Raw genomic sequence first — 23,014 nt, 5'->3', positions numbered from 1 at the left:
TGTTTGTAAGTGTTGTGCTCCAGTATCTGACTGCGAGTTCAGCATCATTCCCCAGTCTCGGGCACACTGTAAATTATATCTGATACATCCCTAATTTTTTAATGTGATATCACTAAACTCAGACGGACTGCAAAACATGGAGCAAGCAAATCAGAAATAACAGTGCTGAGTTCATAAACAACCAACCAATAGTAGGATACACACGTATAGTACTGGGCAGCTCGCACAGGGAAACTTCAGTTTCTGCCATGAGAAGTCACAAGGGAGATTTTAGTGTTAACTGGATGTGGAAGAAAATGGAACACGAGAGTTCATGCATGCAACTTTCAGTGGGGATCAGGCTTCATTTTTTCTTTTTTTTAGCTCATCACAATCTGTGACTCAAAAGCCTTGGGCAAAACCTATCTAGTGAACCATCATCACCACAAAGCAACTTGCCTTTTAACTCTGTCGAATGTTATTTTATTCATTTCCAATTGAAAACACCTCTGGAGATGCACATAAATTCATTGGGCCCTTTCTAAATTGGCCCTGTACTCCATGGAATGCCCGAGCATTGCAATGCTTGAATCATAGGACTAATGATGTGATACAGCTAAACTCAGATGGACTGCAAAATATGTAGCAAGTGAATCAAAATTCATTTGGCATCAGCAATACTGGGTTGTTACAGTCAATAATGTTTTACCTTCCCAGCAGCCACATTTTTACAACAGCTACCTACTTGCATCATCGATGTCTCTGGGTGTAGGGGAAGCAAAGGCTTAAAGAAAAAGAAACTTGAGAAAGCCAGAATCATTAATCTGTGTTGATTTCTGCTGGATCCACGGAGGAGAGCCACAGGAGTTTGCCCATGGTGTATTTTGAACCATTACAAAGAGCCTCATCCAAAGGCAATGTGCACTTACGTGTTAATTCATACGTCGTTAATGCAGAGCTGCTGTTCACTGTCTTGAAGCTGCTTTGGGCTATTCAGGGTAAGCAAAGCAGAAAGCTTGTTACAGTGCAAGGAAATAGTTATTGCAAATGATGTACAGCAGAGACAGAGGCAAATGAGGCAGCACACCCAGACACAGCTTAAGCTTTAGGACTATATCTTCTAGGGCAATAAAATCACATCACTCTCTCGTAACACATCAAAAGCATCTCGCTCACATGGGGCTGTTTCACTTCCTCCTCAAACAGAGGAACTCACAAATACACAACACAAAAATGTTCTGACTTTTAGATTAAATAGAACAAATGAGTAACAATGAAATGATTTCTAGGGGCAAAAGCTCTCAGTGGTGCATTACATCCTGATTTCTCGAGATGCAAAATTCAAAACCTGAAGAGCTGCAGAGGACAGAGCTGGAACGTGGGCCACAAAGTGAACACTTACATCAGGGCAGGACCTGTTTCTTTAAGTGTGAATTTGATTTCCCACTGTTTCGCTTAAAGAATTCAATATTCCTGCTGTGAGTGAATTGTAATAATACGCTAAGCTGTGCAAAACCGTGGGTCAGTGAGGAACAGAGGTGTTCTAAGGTGAGCATTATAAGGAGAAAGAGGGGAATTTATCTTAAAATACATTTCTCCACCCCTTTCTGTCTCTTGACTCCCTGGGGAGGTACAGCTCATTTTTTCTCCTTTGCAGCGATTAGGAACATTGCTGCAGGGCCAGACAAGAAGAGGGAAAAAGAGAAAACTGGTTGGTTTCACAGGCTCTCCGGCTTGTGAGAGCATCCAAATTCATTTTTTCGTGTACACAGTCAGTCATTCAGTTTTTGTCTGAGAAAAACCCTTCTGCATTCCTACACCTGCAAGAGCTTTACATCTCTACCCTGTCCTGGTTCAAGCTGCATAGTCTGAGGGGTCTCATTAGCTCTGACCACGTAAGTGAAGTCAGAGTTAGGGGCTTATGTTACATTTAAAGCACCCACTTACCCCACACCCTCATTAAAATTCACTCTTGCTTTTGTAGAAATCACTTCTATGGGTTCAGGAAAGCATGGCAGATGATGTAAGATATTAAAATTGTCTCACTCAACCCTATTCTGCTGCTCTTGGGGTATTATCTTATTCTGAATATTCCAGTGACATCAAACAGGACAAAAGCTGGTCCCTCCATGAGGGCATCTCATTGCGGGACCTTATTTCTCAAGCTACTGAGTGCTCACCTGTCTGCCTCCCATCATCTTATTCTGCCTATTTTTCCCTCTGATTTCCTTTCTAGCCTTTATCTAAAAAGCCTTTTCTTTTTTTCTCTTATTTCTCTCCCTCTCCACCTTCTTCCCATGTGAGCCATAAATCCCAGTGACTCACATGGAAAGCAGGCACCTAAAAATTCCTGCTCATCTTCGCTATTTTCTTCTAAAATATGGACAAGCACTTTGAAATTATAAAAGTTCCATTTAAAAATTCTCCTCAGCTGTTTCCTCATACCGTAAAAAGAAAAACAAAATGTCAATTATAAAAACAATTGAGAAAATAGCAAGGAAGGAAAAAGTTGCCAGTTGAGGAAAATGAAGTGACTCTCATTTGAAGGCAGAACAAAGTGTACCAGGGTAATTATGAGCTGGAGGGAGTGGAAAGCAGGAAATCAGGGGGTACGTGGGGGACAGACCATCAGTTCCAGTGTGCTGGCAGAGATCAGTACAGACCATTACAATGCTGATCACACTGAAATTACTTGCATTTTTCAGCATCTTCGGGCTGATTGTGTAAAATCTGAGTTATTCCCAGCACTCTTAGACTTACATTTTATTGCCATGGAGCAAGAGGGGATGTAGTGCCTGGTGTAAAGACAGATTACAATTGTGGGGTATTTTAGGGTCCAAACCATAGGCTTACGTGTGAGCTCTGCTCTTAAAGCTGAGGGGTTCTGGATGTTTTTGGATTCTGTCCCAGGCCCGGCGTCATAATCCAGCTCCCGGTAGTAGATGCGGTATCCCAACAAGAGCCCGTTCAGACTCTCCACTTTGGGGGGCTGAAAGACATCCACGTGAAGAACAGGCTGGTTAAGATGTGCATGGCAACAAACATCCATCAGCAGGGGCAGTGGCTCTGTGCTCGGGTGAAAACAGACATTAATAATGCACAGGGCTGAAGGCTGTGTGGTTTGCAAAACACAAGTTAAAGGCAGCTTTGAGGATTTTGCTAAGCTGTGGTCATTGCAAAAGGCTCTTGACTGAAAAATCCACACCAAGAGCCAAGCTCCTTTCCTTCTTGGCCCACAGAAACTTAGGTGTGATGAAGGGTATAAAGAAGCACCCCCTGGAAAGGCAGGTTGCTTTCCACCAACACTAGAAGAGCCAAACAGTGTTTCACTGCTTCCAAAAAGAAATAATTTTGTCACAGACAGAATTTCTTCAGTGGCTCTTTTCCTTGGGGACTGATCACAGGACAGTCTTCATCTGGGATTATTTTACTGAAAGACACATGAGAAAATAAAAAGGCAAATAAAAAGGAATAATAAAAATTGTTCTGGCTTTGATTAGGAAGACAAAACAAGGCCTAATAACAACTTCATACAGGCATTTAGAGGAGTCACAGTGTGATGGGCTCTGGTGTGTGCATAGAGGAAAACCCAGGCCTCCTTTGTAACAGCTCGGAGCAATTTGGCACTTACAGCCATGGGATGGCTCAAATATGACTTTTTTCCCCTTCTGTATCATGTTGGCAGATACTCAAAGAAATAACACCTCAGCAAGGCTTCTCCAGCAGCCCCTCACATCCTCCTTCAGATACAGAAACAGAGCTGGCATACTGAAAAGGAGATTTGTGTCTGGGTGGTTTGCTTAAGTAGAGACATGCAAAGGGATTCCTCATGTTTGGGAAAAAAATTACTTTCCTGAGTCTAATGCAAGCTAAGAAGTGCAGAGAAGAAGAGATGCCCTGAGCCATTTATCTTCTAAAGATTCTTTTACTGAAATTTAAGGGACTGAAAGTATAAATGAAATAGATTTTAATGATGATCTTGCCCTTAATCCAGGAAGATCCCTACCAGCCTTGAGAACTTTCCTAAGGAAAAGCATTGTGTAAAAATTAACTGCTGGTGTGAAACACTGTCATAGTAGAAGGTAATGCCCCATGTAATTTTAATGAAGAAAGTAAGGACATCTTGACAGAAAGCAGGAAGATCTTTGGTAATAACCTGGCATTCTGATTCCAAAAATGACATGAATTTTCCATTACTCCATTACAATGACATGAGGAGCGAGAGGACTGTCCTGTCTCAGTGCCAAGGACTTGGCTTTGGGTGAGGGCTGAAGGAATCAAGTAGAAAGACTGCAGTTATGGAAACCAAAAAAGAAAATGATGTGAACCAGAGTATAAAGAAGCTACACAGCCACCAGGAAAAGGGGCAGAACCTGCTCCTGCAAGAAGCTGCCTTCTTTTGCAGATGTCCTGCACAGAGCATGCTGAAAGCAACCCAAATTGTCCCAAGATGTCACTTGCTCTGCCTGGTTGGAGATCTCTTATTCATCACTGTTTCATGCTCATCATTGTGCTCCATTCTCTGGCAAAGCCCTGACCACCTTTCACTGTTATTTGGCATCTGCATTAGAGGATGATGCTGTGAGAGATTGTGAGGCACCTCGAGGATCATCAGGGCTGGGACCTCCCCACTGCGGAACCCCACCTGCTGAAAACTTCTTTCACAAACAGAACAACCTCCACCAGAAATGGAGCTGATTCTTCAGCTTCCCAGTATTCCTGTTGGGAAGCTGCTCCCAGCCTCACCACTTGGTTAGAAACCTTCGTTTAATTTCTAATCTAAATAATTCATAGCCAGTTTCTAACCATTTGTTCCTGTGCTAACATTGCCTTTTGGGTTAAATTGTTCTTCTCCCTGTGGGGTGTTTACTCCCGTGATGTATTTTAGAAAGGGCAAGCATATTCCCTCTACGACTGCATTTTACAAGGCAAATAAATCAAGCTCTGGTACAACAGTATTTCCTAGTCTCAGGCTGAGAGTGCCTTGTCCAAGGGACTAAGAAAATAGACCAAATAAAGTGCCAGGTTTCTCCAGGGCTGCCCCATGACGTTACTGCTCATGGACCAGCTGAAATGCTCTCCTGTGAAAGAAGATGAGATGAGGTTACTGGAAGTTATCAGCATCTCTCTCCTGATCGTTTTTCTTTTCCAATCTTTTGACTTTCTGTTTTCTGTATTGCACTGAAGTTGCTTTAGCCCTGATGGTGCCCTTGCAGAGAAGGGCTCCACAGCACAGCAGTGTCCTCACCTCCCTCTGACTTTTCCTATTTTAATTACTAATAAACTTTTTTTAATTTAGAAAAAATAAAAAAGAAAAGTTGAAGTGGAATATCCTGCAGAACCCTAAAAGGAAAATCCTGCTGAAGCTGAGGAGGAGACTGTGGCTCCCTGCTCTGCCATGTAACTGCCTAACAGGTAAAACTTAATATCTCATTGTGGTCTAACACTGATTTTATGACAGCAAACATTGTTTCCTTATGCTATCATGTGATTCCCCACTTTTTCTTTCCTTGAGGTTTAGGACAGGAAAGCTCAGAAAATAAATAGCTTGCAAACTGTCTCTCTTTGATAATTCTTTCCTGAAAAGGGTACTCAGCTAAAAGGTCAGGTCTTCCCCTTCCTATCTGTCTTCTGCGGACAAAACTCTGCTTTTGATGTAATGGATTATTTAGGATTTTGTAGGAAAGCCTGGGGGATCTGCTGAAATAGGTAAAATGGTTATGAGTGGCAGCCCATAATGTTGTACAGAAGTAAGAGAAACATTTTTGTGCTGTTTAAAGATAAATAAATAAATAAAGACTGAAATGTAGGTTTGAATAATTGTTATTTCTAAGGTAGACACAGAACAGTACATGATCCTGATGTTAAGTGTAACATCCTCCAGAACATTTGAAATAACTTTGCATTATTGATACAAGAGACCTCACTGGAAATTACTTATTTTCTTCCTCCTTTAAATTTAAAAATAATGGACTGATCAGACCAAGCAGCTGAAAGCCCAGATAATGCATCGAGAGTTTGTTTTGTGAATTATTAACACAGCTCAAAGTTAAAAATTTAGCTTTGCTTGGAAATCCACTCTCCCATTTAACTTGACTGCTGTTTTCAGTTTACATTATTTCTTAGACACTGCTGTGAAACTTCCTCTTAATTGGAGGCTATTGTGGGACTTGAAGATTTTTGTTTATTTGAAAAATATAGTACGGTTGAATTACCAGGACCTATTAATATACATGTGGTAATGACATATAATCGCCCACAACTCCCTTGAGATGGCTCTGGCACAACAACCCCATTTCACTTTCATGAAATGAAAAGCATCCAATTACCTAAACAACCACCTATTTCACATTAACTACACACCAGTAATCAGTCAGCTGGGGGAATGTTTATTTCCGTGGTCCATCGTGCTCCACATCCTCTTTGTCCTCTCTTTCTGTACTTTTTTTCCCTTTGCTGGGGGCTCTCGTAGGTGAGGAGGTAGATTTGCATCTCTCCATAATTCCTTTGGTAAAGCTGCTCAACATGTCTCCTATTTGCTCAACATGCTGTAAGCAATGCTGCTGCTCAGGATTAGCCTGTGTGAGCTGGGGCCAGGCACCCAGCAGCACAGCCAGGCAGATTTTAAAGTGCTGCTGCACAGCAATAAACAGACCCTCATCCATATATTTCTCTTCCAAAAATGCAAGGAGTCCCATCTGTACTGTAAATGCATATGTACATTTTTCACTATAATGCAATCTGTCCAAAGCCATCCTTTTTATGTGTGGGGGACATTGTCTTGGGAGCAGGGTGGGCAGAGGCTTTCCAGGATGGGTTATGGATAATGTGCAGTGCCCCACTGGGGTCCCTCTGTTAATGCCCACTCTGCAAAAAGAAGCCTCAGGCACTGGGTCACAAAATGTTCCTGCACGTCCTGGGAGGCCGGGATTGAAAGATAAAGGAAGGCAGAGGAAATGCCAATATAAAATGCAGACTTGACACAAATACTTCCCTATCCAACCCAGAGAGATCGTGGAGAGCCCAAGCTTCCTTTCTCTTCTCTGAAGAAATCTCAGTGTTTCTCTCTCAAACAGCCAAGAGGGCACGTGGAGCTCCTCAGAGGTACAAATGGGATTTCAGGCACTGATCTCAGGCTTCTGATCATTTCAGCAGGAGGAGGAGGCTGTGCAGGATGTGAGCCAGAGTGAGCTTTTGATTACCTGATCTTACCAACACCACGGTCCGTGGAATGTTTTCTGTGTAGAGATGCACAGCTATGGATATCAACAAAAGGACAGGAGAATCTGACAAGTAACGATCTTGGACATGGCTACAGTGGGGCACAAAGTAAAAGCAACTGCCAGAAATCTCCATCACTAAAACTTATCTAGATCAGGCAAATAAGGAAGTAGCTGCAGTCCTTCAACTTCAGTACAATACTTCCAGCTCAAGAAAACGTCCCTGGCAACGCACCCTTAAATTCAACAAGTCAAAGCAGCCAAAAAATTGTTCACAGGAACATCAGAATTTTTCATTTTACCTACCTGCCACTGCACAAGGACAGAGGAAGTCGTGTGGGGAGTTACTAACACAGAACTGGGTGGTTCATCTGGAACTAAACAAGAGAAAAAGGAAACAAGAGCAGTTACAGCAAGAAGGTGGAAAAGGGGCAGCTTCTCTTTCGCTCATCAGATTCTTTTTCTTCACTGCTGAAGGAAATCTTCCATCCCAGCTGCTACGTGGTGGGTCTCAAAAGCAGCATGGTGGATGTGGATGTTGCAACCCAGGGAGAAGCCAGGCACTTCTCTTGCTCTACCTGTGGCCTTGGCAGCTTGAGCAGGACCAAGAAAAGCTGAGGGCATAAACCTAGAGGAAGCTGCAGCAGCCAGCTGCTCACAGACCACCGGGTGCCCATTCGTAAGGAAGTTAAACCAGCTGTGTGAAGGATCCAAAGGGTGAGAAAACTGCTCCCAGGTTTTTCTGGAGATTTTTTGCCACAGCTGAGGCAAGCCCACCTTGAATTTAGGAGTCTGTGTCTCATAGTCACACATTACTTTAGTCAGCACACCTTGATTTACCACAGGTTAACCCCTTCCTGGGTCCAAGGCTGTGGTACTCCCAGACACTCCACAGCAGCTCAAAGACATGAAGCAAAGGCTTATCAGGAATTCACAGCCCTCCACAGTGCAACGCTCAAGTGGCAGCACCGGGGCTGCTCAGCAGAATAAATGTTCAGTTTGCTGAGAAGGTGAGAAGCTTTCACAGTTTTTTCCCCTGTGGTATTGTGAGGAGGCCAAGCACAACTCTGGATCCACTGGAGCTAAATTCAAAGAGAACTTAGAATAAAATTTTAAATTCTGAAAAAGTAAGTGAGTGCTGCCTCATTATCATCAGTTACAGCCTGCACCGACCCTGCTGCAGCTGCTGTGCAGGAAGGTGGAGAGCCAGGATGCCTTTAAGGGGCTGCTTAGCACATTAGTCAGGTATTACATTGGGTTCCTGCTTAACTTCCCACGCTCCTGAGCTCTATCCTCTGTTCTTCTGATTTCAAGATCACATTCCCTTGCAAAATGGCTTCCTATTATATCTCAGTGTCATTTCTAACTCGTCACTCCTTGCTTTGTAGGAAATCCTGGATAATTCCTAGCACTATATATATATAACCATAGAATCATTCAGGTTGGAAAAGACCTCTAAGACCATCAAGATCAACCATTAAGTCAGGACTCGCAAGCCCAACACTGAACCATGTCCCCAGGTGCCACATGTACATGGCTTTTAAATCCCTCCAGGGATGGGGACTCGACCACTGCCCTGGGCAGCTTCTTCCAGTGCTTGGAAAACCATTTCAGTGAGGGAGTTTTCCCTAATATTCAATCTAAACCTCCCTTGGTGCAACCAGGCCATTTCTTTATGTCCTACCACTTGTTACTTGGGAGAAAAGATTGACCCCTACCTCACAACACCCATATATATATATTTATCCATGTATGTATCCCAGAAATACCCAATTTCCCAGGGTAAAAGCACATACTGATGCTTTTCCTACTTTGCAGAGTTCTCTTCTCCATTCAAGACATCAGAGCTACTTCTGCATTCAGGCATTGACTTTATACAATCAAGGAATTAGAAGCTGATCTCTAAGGCTAAAAATAAAAGCCTTGTCAATGTCATTCACAGTTTATTAGTCCTGATCTGCAGGATTAAATGCTCATGTTTCCAGGAGTTTCATACTCTTTCTTACTTACACCTCAGCAATTTTGCCATACTGCAGACTGATATGGACTGTGAGGGGAAAACAGTTGAAGAAACTTCTTCAAATGTATGCAGGGTTCTACATTTATTTTTAATGCTCTCTTGTAAATTATTCAATTTCTGCAAAGATAATGGTTAGTGCAGAGTTTGGAAGCCAATCAAACGACGTTTAAATCCATTTTGAGACTCCTGAAAGTATGATTCATTATCAGAGGGCACAGCAGGACACTTAGGGCTGCCTGTTAATTCGGCCATATCTCATTGCTACCTGCGTCAACTTCCTGTGGACAAAACTGCTTTGGCTGTTGGTTTTCACTCCAGTCTCCACGGAGAACACCCTGCAGTGGGTCCAGGAGCCCTGGGGAGCCCCCACCCCTCAGTGATGCCCCCAATGTGCCTCTCCTCCTCCCTTACCATCCTGCAGGGTTGTGACCGCCTCTGTCTCTGCGCTGAAGTCGCTGTCCCCAATGTCGTTGGTGGCCTTCACTCGCAGTTTGTAAGAGGTGAATGGGTTCAAGCTGTGGAATGGGGAAAATAAAGCTGAGGGATGAAATCTCCCTCCCTCACCACAACTTGCCTCTACAGAGTTGAAGAGAACCCACTCACTGCCAGCCAGAGCCACTGAGCAGTTTGTCTCCTCTCCCCATTGCCTTTTCTCTGCAGTCCCCCCCAGCTTCCCAGGTGCTCCCACCCCTGCTGCCATCAGCACCTTCCCAGATGTCCCCTGTCCTGAGTTCCCAGGAACACTCCTGGATTCATCACTGAATTGGGCACCAGAAAACAGACATGAGGCTGCAGCTCATGGAGCAGCCCACGACTGGGTCTTGTTATCTGAGCTCTGCATGGCTGTGCAAAGCCTGGCTTTCAAGGTGCTTTGCTGAGATCCTCCAAAGCCATCTGGGCCATCCCCCGAGCACAGATGAGGAGGACAGGTGGGGAGGAAGCAGGAGACATGCCCAGGGTCAGCCAGTGCACAGCAGGCACTGGAATTCAGAGTGCCAGCTCCTGACTAATCCCCTACACCACACCACTTGATCAGGGCATTTCACTCCTGCTGAATCCCAAATTAATGCCATTACCTGGATTATTTAATAAAGACAGCAACAACAGGTTCCCTGCAGGTCTTTTATGTATGTGGTGCTTTAAGACAGGCAAAGAGTGATTTCCAGCTGACATAACCTTGCAAAGATGCTTCTGTCTCAGCTTGGCAGGGGAGGTGAAGGGGAGGCTGCCTTTGGAGTCACAGGTAGAGGCTTGAAATGCAGAGCTGTAACTTACGGGGGACTTCACTAATTAATTGGTAGTGTAACCATCCACTGGAGGATGTAACACTGCCTACAAATCCAAGTTACTTGTAAGGAATGATTAAACATCAAGGATAATGCATTCTGATGGGCAGCACTCTCACATCCACGACTCTTCTGGACTTACGCGGGAAAGTGCTTTTAGCAAGGGGAAGACAAAATCACTTTCAGCAGTGCCACCCTATCAGGACAGAATTACTTACCTACAGCAACTTGAATAATGTGAATCATCTTTTCTGAGCTTTTGTTTTCAGTCATGCCAATGTAAACTCTAAGTGACATAGATGGTTTCCCTGTTTTTACAAGTTTTTTACAAGTAAAGGTTTTTACAAGTACAGGTTTTTACTGGAGAGATACTGGTACATGACCAGTGAGCTGCCATATACCACAGCCATTGATGCTTTTAGTAGCAGACCCGAAAAATTTGAATGCTTGGAATACCTGATTCTTCTGAAGATCATGGCCTTTTAGAAATAATCTGATTTCTACTGGTTTGTCAACAGAGGAAATGGACAGCAAAACAAGTACCTGCTTGTAGACATTCAATTACTTTTGCTGATGTTACAAAGACTTTAATTACACCAGTATTGCTGAGGATATAATGAAGCCTGAATAACAAAGTTTAAACATTCTGATGCTATCTATAAACTTCAGTATGGAAAATACAGATAAAAATGGTTCTCATTTCATCTGGAAAAGCTTATATAGAGATAATTGCAATGCAGCATTCAGAGTGGATTTTAACATCAGTCACTACTCAAAGGATTTTTAACTAGTTGTATTTTACAGAGCACTGTGTAGCTACATATGATTTAGCCTGAGTAGTGTTATCTGTGGTGCTGAGCTTCCAGGAAAGGCTTCAAAAAGATGCACTGCAGTCCAACTTTAATTAGATTTATTGCATGACCTTCAGCAAATCTCTCAACTGCTGTTCATAACACCACCTCTAAAATGGAAGCAGTGGCCTCACTTAACCTCTCTCCCCCAAAAAGGCTGTGAAGCTGAGTGATGGTTGTTTTGGTTTCCTAACTAGTGGGAAAGTATGGGAATTTCTATGCTAGCCTGGGATCACATGGTACCTTTCAACAACGCAGGATGTGGCCTCGTGGCTGATGGAGGAGGAGTAGGTTTGCCAGTCTCCATTTGGCAGCTCCCGCACTTGGATTGTGAAATATCGGATTGGTGACGATCCATCGCTTCCCGGGACCCACTTCAGCACCAGACTCCGAGAGGACACATCGCCCTGGGGGGTCATCACCTGCCTGGGAGGTGCTGGTCGTTCTGCAATCAAACCATAATTTAGCTGCTTTGAGAGGAAATTCAAACCAACATAAAATGTGACAGTCTGGTCAGATTTTCACACTGGTAATGCCACAGGGCATTGAACTTTTGGATTTGCCACTTGAAGTATACAACCATTCCATTCCTAAACCTTCTACTGCAAGGAGGAGCAGTAAAACTGATTCTTATCTCCCTGCATCAAAGGTCACCAAAGGATATAAACCTTCCTCACAGTGGACCTCAAACTTGGAGGGGTCTTGACCTGGCAGGTTAAAGAAGGATCATCAGGACTAGCAGCCAAGCAAAGCAAGGCAATGAAACTCAGCTGCTCTTCTGGCTGCAATTGCTCTTTTGACAGAATCTGTGTGTAAATTAGCTCCCTTTTAACCTGTTCTTACTCCTTGGTACCGGAGACTCTGTTCTCCCTGTGCTGTGCAGGGTCCTCTTACCCCAGTGGAGGCACAAGGAAGAGGAAAGGAAAGGGCAAGCTGGAACAGGCTCTTGTGTTGCAGAGACCAAACACACACAGCTGATGCTGAATTCCTGCACCAGGCAAGGAACCAGGAGCCATCAGCAGCTCCTGGTGCTGCTGCTTCCAAACCCCAGCCTGGAAGCAGCACAGAGCTGGGGCTGGAGCACTTGCTGCGGGTCCCCCCAACTCTTCCCTTCCTACCCATTTAACCTTGAACCTGCAAAGTCAAACCAGCCAGTGCTGAGGGAGGTCTCTCCAGAGTAATTACCCTCACACTTCTGGGATGAGCAGGGAATGGCAATGCAGGTGTAAGCATGCCAGCCCCCGACTGTTTCATTACCGATCTCCTTTCCCGTCACCGCGTCTCCGCACTCCATTGATTTCGATAGAGAAACTCCATAGAGTGAGGAATAATTGTTTAATTGTTTATCATGAAGATTATTGATTCTGATTAAAATGTGTGGCATGTAATAAAGCAGAAATTGATTGGAGACACCGCAGTGACTTGCTTTTGAGAAGCAATTCAATTCAACTTCATCAGCACTTGTTTCCATAAACACACCTCTGCCTGCCTGATTCCTCACGGCTCTGTACAGCCAGTGCTTCATTTCCCTGCCATCCCCTAAAAGCATTTCCTGTGTGTTTTGGCATTTCTCTGCAGACTGCTCTCGCTGACATCAGTGCCCAAAAACTTGTAAGCTATTAGCTGGAGGAAGCCCTGGGTGCCAGCAGCCTGCAAGCAGCAGCACGACGTGAAAGGTCAGTGCCTTACACTGACAGGCGGAGACAGGGACGTGGGGTTATTCCATGCCAGGGAAGGAGAGCCATGCAGGGATTTTACACATTCTGCTGCTAAGCTCTGCAATTTTGGGCAGGTCAGATCTTGCAGTCAGTCTCCCATGATTGGGTTTCCTTCTGCTGCTAATGGGAGATCTTAAAATCTCCTGTGTTGCAGGATATACTCCCTGACTGTTTGTACAAACCCATTAGTATGAAGAGTTTATTTATGGGAGTTTAGCCACAAGCAAATGCTAAGGTGAGCTGTCTGTGCAGGAATGTAAGGCTTGACTCTGACAGGCCACATGACTCTAGGGACTACTTTTAATTTCTTGCTACATTTAAATTTTTTGACTCAGTTCTGCCCTGAACACTGGTGTTGATTATTCTGAAGTGTAGACTCAAAGCACTGCAGCAGAGCCTCTGGAGAATACAGCCACAATATCACTTGGGTTCTATAAATCACAGACATCATTGCAAAATATAAAGATTTATACTGGGATTAACCAAGGAATTTACAAGGGCAAGAGTGACCAATTTTGCTAATTGTAAAGGGAATTTTTGTGTCTGCCTACCTTAGTATCAAGGACTATGAGGATATGAAATACATCTTTATTAACAGGAATTAAGTATCTTCATTCTAGAATATTTATTGTCATGTATACAAGTTTCAGGTCAATTTCTTGTTAGCAGGATAGCTGCACTGGATAAATTTCTTTATCATCCCCTTTTATCATTCTTGCTGATGTGAGAAAACACATTGTTGTCTCTACACTTTATATGAGATCAGTAAACTCGTGGTTCCAAAGCACGTTGAGACCCAGCAGAGCTGTCCATCAAAAAGAGAACGGGATCGTGTTACACTGTGATTTGGGTACCCAAGATAACCCTAAAGCACTGATAGCAACAAGGGGTCATTGTTCCCACATTGGAGCTGGGAGTTCTGCCTTGAGCTATTGTGCATCCCTGTGCACAGTCTGGGGAATCTGAGCACATTCTATTGAGCAGGAGAAGCTCTGAGCTTTGAGAATTCACATTTTTTTGGCATGGTGGGTTTTTTTTTTGAAGCTTCTACATGTCAGGCTTTGAACCTCCCCTTTGACAGCAATCAGACAGGGGCAGGAGAAACCTTGAGCTGATAAATCTCTTTGATGGACAGTATCTTTAGCAGAGGCACTTCCAGTTTCCTGATACATCTCCAGAGGTTCTTTCTCTGAGGACTGCACTGTTATGCACTGGGAAGGCTGCACACGACCTGCAGAGCTTTGCCAGAGGAAATTTTAAACCCAACCAAACAGGCCAGGAGTAGTTGAAATGCACCTCGTGGGCTCTTGCTGGTGGTAGCTGAACATCAGACCAACTTCCTCTCTTCCAAGAAGTGTTAGAGGAAAATAATAAGGAAGACACTGTGGGCAAATACAATGGGAAATCCTTACTCTTGCATTAAATGATGTGCAAGGTGTAGAAAGGACTTCAAACAAATGATTGTTTATCAGACACATTTTAGGAATTAAAAGTAAATATCATTGGTTGCATTATAGTGCAAAACTTGGGCAAGAACTAAGAGCAGGCCCACACGCACATGCAGAAGTTCTAACAACAGTTGAAAGATGTCTGTGGAGGTCTGGCCTGGTGACCTGCTGGAGTGTGCTCCTCTCTGAACTGTGACTTTTACGAGTCACAGAAATTGTATGGTTCTAGTTTTTGAGGGAGAATTTTTCTTAAAAAATATGAGTATCCAGACAGCACAATGGGTCACAGCAGCAGGTGGCACAAACCCCAGTGGTTCTGGTAGAGTTACCCTGGCTTGTTTTGATTTTTCCAGCTCAAGAGACCAGATACATGCTCTGCATTGGAACATGGCCTATGTGCAAGACCAGGAGAAAACCCACACTCTTGTTTTCCACCAACATATTCACCAATATATCCTCTTTTAGCTCTGAATTTAAAAAAAAAATTAAAAATCTTCATGCACAAGTAGAAACTGCAAATTTTCTAACTGCAGCTCTACAGATCAGTTCTAAAACTGGAGAAATGAGCAGTTACTTGAGCCAAAGCATTTAAAACAAGCGGTGATGCAGAGCAGATCCTGCAATACCTTACACGTCTTTCACTTTTTGTTCCATTTGGTATCATTTACACACACATATAAACACCACCTTCAAGCAGATTCCCTTCAGAACAGAATTTGCCTGGAGAGTCAGGATGCAAACAACCATTTTGTGGCTGATGCAAGAAGCAGAAAAAGTCTGGGCAATCCAGATGCAAAGGCTCTGCTCGAGCGTGTGGCAGCGAAAGGCCAGAGTAATTACAAACACATTAGGTCAGGGCTGAGGCACAATGGAGGAGCCATGGAGAAATTCTGCAACACCACTGCCTTTCATTCTGTGTTCCCTAATCAATATAATTCATCCATCACTTACTTTCTTAAGATTGCAATCTTTCTAGAAAACGAGAGAGCTGAAAAAAACCCCATCTAACTGCAAAAGGAGGCTGCATATGGCCAATATAGCAGCTGATGGAAAAATCAATTCCAACAGCCCGTCAGGTTAGAAGAACTGTGTCTCATAAAAGTCTGCCTTGCTTTCTCAAATCATGATGTTGCTATGGACTGGGGCAGGTTTACGGGGTGAGAAGGAAGAGGTGTAGCCTGCTATTGAAATCCCCCTAAGTGCAGCGCAGGCTCCAGGGCAGGCACAGAAATTCCCTGAACCCACGGCTTGCCAGCATTACCTCGTTTTTCAGTGGTGATCACCGTGGCTTCCAGGGGCTCCCCCCAGCCCTGCCTGGTCTTGGCAGACGTCCTGAAGATGTAGGCTGACTCTGGGCTCAGGTCTGTAGCTGTGAACTGCCGGACTGTGGAGCCAACCTCCACGGTGGTGAACTTGTTGGGGCTGCTGCTGGCCAGGCGGTAGGCGACCTGGTACCCTGCAAGAGAGGAGAAAAGGCTCAGCTGGCTTCTCTAGCAGGGACAAAAGCGCACCAGCCCTATTAGTTTATCCTAATTACATGCTTATCTAGAGTCGGGAGAAAATAATTTACTGCCTTTGGTGTTATAACATTCTGCTCTTGGCAATGCCACACACCTTACAAGGGAAATCACACACACACAAGGGTCTGCTGGATACAACTGCCATGAAACTGAGTTTACTTTCCATCCTTTAGACCAACAAGATGCAAAACCAGTTTAATCTTTCCTGGCATACTGGTACCTTTTTGAAAAGCAAAGGAACAGAGTGGGTGCAATGTGTCACCTGATCGAGGCAGTTCAAGGCAATGCTCCAGTTCCAGCTTTCCAACCCACGCTCACAGGTTGGTTGGTCTGCCCTTTCCCAGTTTCATCACTGGCTCAAATTCAAATTTCTTCGGCTGCAGCTCCAGCAGCTGGATTGCCCAAACCATGCAGCCTTCACACTGCTCCAATCAAGGCTTGCCCCTCCTTTCTGCACATGCTTTTCCCTCAGCAGCGAGTGCCAGAACTGCCAATAAAGCCATCCTTCTCCTGTCATTCAGCATCGCTGCCCTTGCCCAGAGCCTGAGGAAGGAGCCTGCAAACTCTGTGGTCCTGCTTCATCCATGCGGGTCTCAGTAATCAATTTTGCTGATGCCTGTAAGTGATAACCCCCGTTCCAGCCTGCCTGACAATCAGGAGCTCACAGTTTAGCCTGGGTTATTAATGATTCCACTGTGCAAAGAGGGCTTCCAGGATTCTTACGCACCACTAGTGACAACTGTCCCCCAAAGAGGGTCTGCCAAATGTTCAAATCCATTCTGTAAACCCAGCAATTCAATCAGGCTCTCACTTCTGGAGCTCAGTGGTAACTTCCAGTCCAGCAGCTGACTTCCAAAATCAATTAATAGCAGAACTGATGTGGGGTTTTATTGCCTGAGCTGAATGTATGATTAAACGCTCCATGGAGTTACACAGGGCAGAGGGCAGCCAACAAATCCAAATCAAACCAGCTGAAAACAAAACAGTCATGGCACAGTTCTGCCAACCTTCTGCTCACCCTCTGAATGACGAAAAGGGTCTGCAGCACCTGAGCCATCTCTTTCTCATGGAATTAATATCCCAGCTAGAGTCTGAACTCCCACCACATCTTGGCTGTAACAAGACCAAGGGAAGCCAAACCTGGCGTGGTTCATTTGGGAAGGTCAGTGCATGAAATCTGAGTGGCTGATCTTACCTATGGCTATTAGGGAAAACCCAATGACATTTATTTCCCACTGTAAATATGCACCAATTGCCACATTCCCACTCACAGAAAAGGCCTGGAGTTCCTGCAGTCCCTGGAATCGATGCCACTCGCATGTAGCAAACAGCGTCAAAAACAGTGGAATTTAATTGGGATACAGATGGTATTAATTTTGTTGTGCTGACTTTCACAGTGCCACTGATGATTTTCAGTGGGTTTCCTTGTCCTTTCTTCTCTGGCCGCTGCTTGGAGACATGGGGCAACAGCCATGGCTGCAGCTCGAGGAGTGACTCGTGGCTGTGGTTGGTTTATTCCTACACCAACATTTCCACAGCTGGGTGGACAGATTTAGACTTCTTCAAAGGCTGGGAATAATGTCCTGTGAGGAGTGCCTGGGGACTTTGGGCTTGTCTAGTCTGGAGGCTGAGGGGCAAACTCACTGTTCTCTGCAGCTCCCTGAGGAGGGGATGTGGAGAGGGAGGTGCTGATCTACCAGGGTGGTAAAACACTGGCACAGAGAGGTGGTGGCTGCCCCATCCTTGGAAGTATTCAAGGTCAGGTTGGACAGGGCTCTGAACAACCTTTTTTAATTGAAAATTGTCCCTGCCCATGGCAGGAAGGTTGGACCGGATAGCTTTTAAAGATTGCTGCTAACCCAAACTATCCTGGTCCTAGGATCTCCCTGGGACTGAGTGATAAGACATGTGGGAATGGTTCAAAGCTGCTTCAGCCAAGGTTCAGACAGCACATGAGGAAGAATTTATTTACAGAGAGGGTGGTCAAACCCTGGAATTGCCTTCCTGGAGAGGTGGGCAATGCCCCAAGCCTGTCTGTGTGTAAGAGCCATTTGGATGAAGCCCTTAATAATGCTGCAACTTGGTCAGCAGTGAACTGGCTGGGCAGCTGGACTTCATGATTTTTGTAGATCCTTTCCAAATGGAGTAGTCTGTTCTGTTCTATTATATTCTATTCAATTAAAAAGTGTCCTGAATTTTCAGTGCTCCTGAGTGTGCTTAGATCCCAGCAAAGTCTTGGGGTCTTACACTTTGAACATTTCATTTTTTCACCTGCAAATTATCTCCTTTTATCCATGGGACTAGTTCTTCCATTACTGGTCCAATATATTTCAACAAAATATTTCTGTACCTTTAATGCTGCAATATTTTGATCTTTTTTAGAAGTCCACAGAAAGACAGAGAGCAATGGGGAGAAGGAACTGATATATATGATCTTTTTTGTTTATACTGATGTGAAGAACGTGGGAGTGAAAAGCCCAGTGCAGGATCTTAACAAGGAGGAAAAACAGTCAAAGAAAAGCACTGGGGAAATTTTTACAGAAGCAGGGAAGATGAAGGAAAAAGCAACTAAGATGGCTAAAGCAGCTCGATAAAGGGACATAAGACGTAAAGAATAAGACCTGGAGGGAAACAGAGAATATTAAAAGAATATAAAAGTTGATTTATCTAGTTATTAAAAGATAAGTATGATATCTGGGACATATTCTTGTCGAGTAATTTCCTCTCTTTTCTAAACCTTTGTAAAATATGAAGTGTAGTTAAAATGGAAGGGGGGAATAGAAAGATAACTATTTACTGCTAAATGGTGGCACTCATGCTGGAAAGCAATTACAAACATGCCCAGATTAGGCAAAGGAACACATACATATCTAGGCCATTACAATATCTTACATAAGAGTGGGTCTGTGGCTAGTGAAAAACTAATTTAGCCATGAGAAAGAGGAAATCACTTGTCACAGCCTGTCTCTGTGACAGGCTCTGCAAACTCCTTTTCCATGCATCCCTCTGAAAAACAGCACCAGCTCTCACTGTCCTGTCCCACATCTGCTGTGTTGGCTGAAAGTCTGGGGGAATATCTGTTTTCCTGAGTTTACACAACCAGAGCCATCACCTTAACAGATTTCCTAAGAAACTCAAAACTTCCATGGGTCTGATTCCAAGGCAAATATTCAACCTTTACACCTGAACTCAGCCTGCTCTTATTGCTACCTACAACCCACCTGAAAGACAGCCAGTACTTCATTTTGATCCCCTATATCTCCTGTTGGACAGTTTGGGACAATGAGGATACAGACTGCCATAAAAAGCATGACTTTTACTTTCTCTGAGTGGCACAGAAGACTCAGTACTTAAACTACAGCTTGGATAATAACTAGGGCTAATGCAAGATCAAAAAGATAAAATTATTAAGTTGATGAATTTCAGCAACAAGGGATAGGAGAAGAAAGGAAATGTTAAGTGAAATCAAACGAGGCAAATCAATAGAGGTAAATGGAAAGTGTTCAAAGAGAAATTAATGTATGCTCAAGGGCTATAACATGCAATTGCTGCAGTGGAGGAATGAGCAGCTTCCTTTCCTTACTAGATTATGACAGTAAGATGTTGCAGATATCTTAGGGAAAAAAAAATTAAAAAATCAAAGGTTATGAATGAAAGTATAACCTTTAAAAAGTGATGAGAGAAAACTTTTTGGGGAAAGGAGTATCTTACAGAATGTGAAGTAGCTGGATGGTCAATAAGAATTCATGTTATTTTCTTAATTTTTTCCCTGTATAGCTTTAGATCCCGAACCTCTTCTGCTGTTAGAAGTCCTGCCACTACCAGGCCAAAACAGCATACAAAACCCCCTGACAGATCAAGTCTTCATGAGTTTATTTATTCATTAAAACTAGGCTTATTTTTCACTTTAACATCTTTTTGAGCATTTTTTGCACAAGTGCAAGCAGTTCCATGAGCTGCACACTTTCCAAACTCAGTAAACGGCAGCAGCCCGAGCTGCCTGTTAAACGTTAGGTCACCGCAACGCAACCGCTGGATTCCCCAAAGCAAACAGGCAGGAGGAGGGTGACAACACCCCATGAATATCAAAAAGCTTTCAAGCTCATCACCATACAAAGCCCTTCAAGAAGTGACAGCACCCGTTGGTGCAGGCCATGGTGCAGCAGAGATACAAACACTTATTAATTTGTCACAGAACTCGGGGAGAGCCGAGCGATACCGTGAGGTTACGCTCCGCGCGGCGGAGCAGCAATCCAGTTTGTTGATTTTCCTGCTTATCTGTTTTAGGGCCAGCGGGTGTGCAAATGCAGCCCGGGATCAAAATAGGAATTTGCAAACATGGATTACATCCAATTTTGCTTCTAATTCTCGGTGGAGTTCTTACACTTTTTTGCAATAAGCTCCAGGTAAATGCTAAATATGAGGATACCGTGAGGAATACTAACAAGGGCCTGGAAAGATGTGGGTTAAGCTCTCATTTTCAGGGGGAGCTCATAGCTTGAAGTGCACATATGCACATTAATGCCTCATTTATCTTTAATAGTATTTAAAGGAACTATGTGGGTGCTGGCTGAACTGAGTGCAGAGAGGAAGACAGAGTGAAGCCTCAGATGGTTGGCGTAACATTCCCAGGAGGAAAAAGGGAAATATCTAGCAGTCTTGCATGGTAAAATATTTAAACAAACAAACAAGTGGTTTTCCCTCTTGGTGCCTGCCAGTATTTCATCCTGCTAATCTCTCTCTGAAATGCTAGAACACATTTTTATATAGATTACAAAAATGTTAGCTGCAAAGGTGCATGTGTACTCAGAGAACAAGGCAGGCAGAGCAGGAACATTAGTTCAAAGGCTCTGAATATAAGTTGCTCTTGCAAAGCAAGTGGTTTTTCTTTTGAGCCCTGTGAGTGAATACAAGGGCAGCGCACAAAATTACGTTCACTTATTTTTCCCAAGGACGCCACTTTGGTGCACTTGACCAGGGGGTTACAGTGCTGTTTTGGAGGTTCATTATAGTAATAAGATGTAAAAACTGTACGGGGAAAAAAAAAAACAAAACTCCCAAAATTTGCAACCTTTCCTTAGAATGCTACACATTGTTTCTTTATCTATTTTTGATGCACAGCTCACCTCTTAGGAAAAATCACAGAAGAACCCAGCATAAGCAACTCTCTCTTTTTCTCTCTTTGGCAGCTAACTACTTCCTCCAGGAACCTCAGTATTTCTACCATTGAAAAAATAAAAGAGTGAGAACTGTTGAATAAAGACAATGGACTTCAAAGATGTGGATGGGGGGGACTGGCAGGTAACATCCCCCAGGCAAAGAATTCTAAGGGAAAAAGGAATCCAGGTTAGCTGACCATTTTAAGAGACAAATAAAAATGGTACAACTATCCCAGTGCAGACAAAAGATGTTAAGAAGCCAATATGTTTGCATTCAGAGCTCACTAATGACCTGAAAATCAAAAGTGAATTGGACAAAAAGTTGAAACAGGACACAGCTCCAAGGGAGTGTATAAATAGACAGCACAGGCACGTAGGGACAAAATCAGAATGGCCAAAGAGCAAAGTGAGTTATCACCTGAAGAGCAGCAGAGGCAATAAGAAAGATTTCATAAATACGTTAGAAATCTGAAAGAGAGGAGGAGGACAGGTCAGCCAGCAGGAAGAAAAAATGAGCACAAGACAGGTGAGGCAGAAAGGGAAGGAAGGCTGATTCCTCCATTGCTTTGTTTTCACACACAACGAGAAGTCGGTGCTGACAAGATCCTCCACACAAATTAAAAGTGACAACAATGTAAGTAGGGAGGTAGGCTGGAATAGAGAACAGGTTAACGAAGATTTAGTTAAGCTGGATGTAATCAGGTCAGAAAGGCCTGATAAAATTTGCCCTGCAGAGATGGAGCCATCTCTGAATAATTAGCCATTCTCTTCCAGGACTTGTGGACGACAGGTGACATCCCAGAACAATACAAAAGGGCAAACAGAGTACACTGTCTTTTAAAAGGAGGCAAGACAGGCTAAAGGAATTATGGACAAATCAAACTAAAGTTCAATACACAGAAAGATTGTGGAAAAAAAATATGAGTCAATATACAAGCATCCACGAGGATAATAACGTGCCAAGGAGCAGCCAATATCTGTTTGATTGGAGCAAATAATAAATATCAAATAATCTGTTTTCCATTTTGACAGTATAATTGGCCAGGTGGGAAGAGTAGATATGATCCACATTGACTTTGAGTAAGGCTTTAATATGGTTGCACACAGTCCCACCAAAAGCAAATTGAATAATAGAATCTAAGAAAAATACCACACATTTTGAGATGAACACTTAAAAAAAATAAAGTCAAAATGCTGTTATCAGTGATTTCATAACAACCTGGGAGGACATAGTAAGCTCTCATGAGACCTCATGAATGAGTCTGGTCCTGTTTAATACTTTCATTAATGACCTGGCTGATGGAATTGCCAATCTGCTTGCAAACTCCAGAAATGAAACCAAGCTGTGCACACTTTAGAGGACACCAGTGTCATTTAAAGAGATCTGGGTAATGAAGAGAGATGGTCTGGAATCAGTGAGACGAAATTCAATAAAGGCATCTGCAAATTATCACACTTAAAGAGAAAAAGCTTAACGTACTTGTAAAAGGAGGACTGGCTGACCTGGAAGTGTGCTGTGGGAAAGGGCAGGAATGAACAGTGGGACATAAACCAAGTTAGTTACACCATCAGTGTAGTCAAGGACTGTATGATGTATACTGGGATGTCTTACTGGGCATAGGCTGTGAGAGACACTGGAAACAACAGTGTACATGATAAACATGCCAAAGATTCACTCTTTCCCTTTCCTTCCAACCCTGCCTTTGTATGATTTTATCATCACCATAATGGCAATGAGCAAGAACCCGATGAGGAGGGGATGCACTGCACAAAGCACTCTGCAAAGACAAAATAAAGGAAAGTTCCTACTCCA

At 43.6% G+C, this 23,014-nt stretch overlaps 1 protein-coding gene across 5 annotated transcripts in view; it reads right to left on the bottom strand.

The window, feature by feature from the left end:
* Positions 1–23,014, bottom strand: part of SDK1 (sidekick cell adhesion molecule 1) — a 388,047-nt gene that overhangs the window by 49,607 nt on the left and 315,426 nt on the right. For 4 of the 5 annotated variants that reach the window (XM_048320697.1, XM_048320699.1, XM_048320700.1 and 1 more), the window contains exons 30-35: positions 15,784–15,978; positions 11,600–11,801; positions 9,631–9,734; positions 7,506–7,576; positions 2,833–2,968; positions 909–968 (exon numbers count right to left, since the gene is read on the bottom strand). In XM_048320697.1, coding sequence (XP_048176654.1) covers positions 909–968; positions 2,833–2,968; positions 7,506–7,576; positions 9,631–9,734; positions 11,600–11,801; positions 15,784–15,978 — 768 coding nt within the window. The remainder of the gene's footprint in view (positions 1–908; positions 969–2,832; positions 2,969–7,505; positions 7,577–9,630; positions 9,735–11,599; positions 11,802–15,783; positions 15,979–23,014) is intronic. The other variant, XM_048320702.1, reaches the window with a different exon arrangement.

The sequence above is a fragment of the Corvus hawaiiensis genome, chromosome 16 (assembly GCF_020740725.1).
Source record: "Corvus hawaiiensis isolate bCorHaw1 chromosome 16, bCorHaw1.pri.cur, whole genome shotgun sequence".
NCBI lineage: Eukaryota > Metazoa > Chordata > Aves > Passeriformes > Corvidae > Corvus > Corvus hawaiiensis.
Note: the sequence above shows the minus strand (reverse complement) of the source record. Positions and strands in the feature narration are given on the sequence as shown.